General features: G+C 28.0%; 1 protein-coding gene across 1 annotated transcript in view; it reads right to left on the bottom strand.

Annotated features, from left to right (window-relative positions):
- LOC106292346 (probable 6-phosphogluconolactonase 2) overlaps positions 1 to 653 on the bottom strand; it is a 2,357-nt gene extending 1,704 nt beyond the window's left edge. The window contains exons 1-2 of the mRNA XM_013727944.1: positions 382 to 653; positions 175 to 310 (exon numbers count right to left, since the gene is read on the bottom strand). Coding sequence (XP_013583398.1) covers positions 175 to 310; positions 382 to 533 — 288 coding nt within the window. The 5' untranslated portion in view covers positions 534 to 653. The remainder of the gene's footprint in view (positions 1 to 174; positions 311 to 381) is intronic.
- Between the last annotated feature and the right edge of the window lie 720 nt (positions 654 to 1,373).

The following is a 1,373-nucleotide window of genomic DNA, read 5'->3' on the forward strand; positions in this document are numbered from 1 at the left end:
ATAATAAAGTACATTAATTTAATGATGAATTTATTGTTAGTTTAATAAAAACTTATTATATAATTAGATGGACCAACATATTTTTCTAATGATTCTAAGAATCATTCTATTGATGACATGTGGGTACAAAAAGAAGTTGTAATGCTTCTCAAATAATATATAGGGGATATGTACCTTGGAGAGAAAACCGTCGTATGCGAGTTTATAGTTGCTATCGGCATCATCCCAACCACAAACCCTCTCATCGACCCAAAAAATGTGCCACTTAGACCATTCAATTGAATCAGCATAAGGAGGTTCCAACAATTTCCTGTTGGATAAGTCAAATATAATGAGACTTGTATTAAGAGTGTGATAAAGATGATTTTATATTTGTTATACCAAAGCCAGGAGATGAGGTCGCCGCCGGAGAGAACAACGGTGAAAATTCCTCTTTCTTTGCAGAATTTCGAGGAGAGATTCGCTGTGTATTTGGCCAGCTCCACCGCCAATTCATGCTTTGTTTTGAATACTATCTTCTTCGCCGGAGCCATTTTACTAGATGATGATTATAAAGGTAATTGTGATGGTGTGATGATGGCAAGTGAAGGAGCCTTGTTTTTTATAAGAAAGTGAGTGGGGAATTGTTACTTTTTAAAATATTTGTACGTGGAAAATTGGATTTACAAAGGGTATGTATGTTACTACAAAACAAAATAATATTTTTGAAATATTATACCTTTCTTTCTTTGTAGTATATACATTTAATCATTTACAACCTTATTATTATTCCTTTCGTCCTTATTAATCTACTCTACATAACTATATATTCATGTTTTTCCATGAAATTAGATTGTTTTAGTGGTTCAAGTATTTTTCCCCTAAATCCATTTGTTCAAACTTTTATTATGAGTGTAGCTAAGAAAGATGAAATAGAATGTGAAAGATTAATTTGGTTTTTAGTTTTTAAATTTTGGATTTTGCTGTAAATTGTAGTTTTAAAAAACATTGAATAGTAATCTATTTTTTGATTTGTAATTTTTGGATTTTGACTATATTTAAGTTATTATTTTTTTCAAGTTAAATTGACAAAATAAAAGTTATTAATAATAAGATATTACTAACTATGAAAATATTAAATCATACAAAACATTACTACATCAAATAGTTAGTTTTATATAAACAAACTACAAAATTTAAATACTATGATAAATGTGTATAATACTTATGTAACTAGGTTTTTTGCCCGCACATGCGGACATAATCATCTTAAGAATACTAATTAGTACATATCTTATAAATTTAAAACCAGTATGATAAATTTATAATAATCTTTTGAATAATCTTCGTGTTTTTAAATACCAATGTATCATACTATGAAAACATAACCATTT

This window comes from Brassica oleracea, chromosome C1 (genome assembly GCF_000695525.1).
Source record: "Brassica oleracea var. oleracea cultivar TO1000 chromosome C1, BOL, whole genome shotgun sequence".
NCBI lineage: Eukaryota > Viridiplantae > Streptophyta > Magnoliopsida > Brassicales > Brassicaceae > Brassica > Brassica oleracea.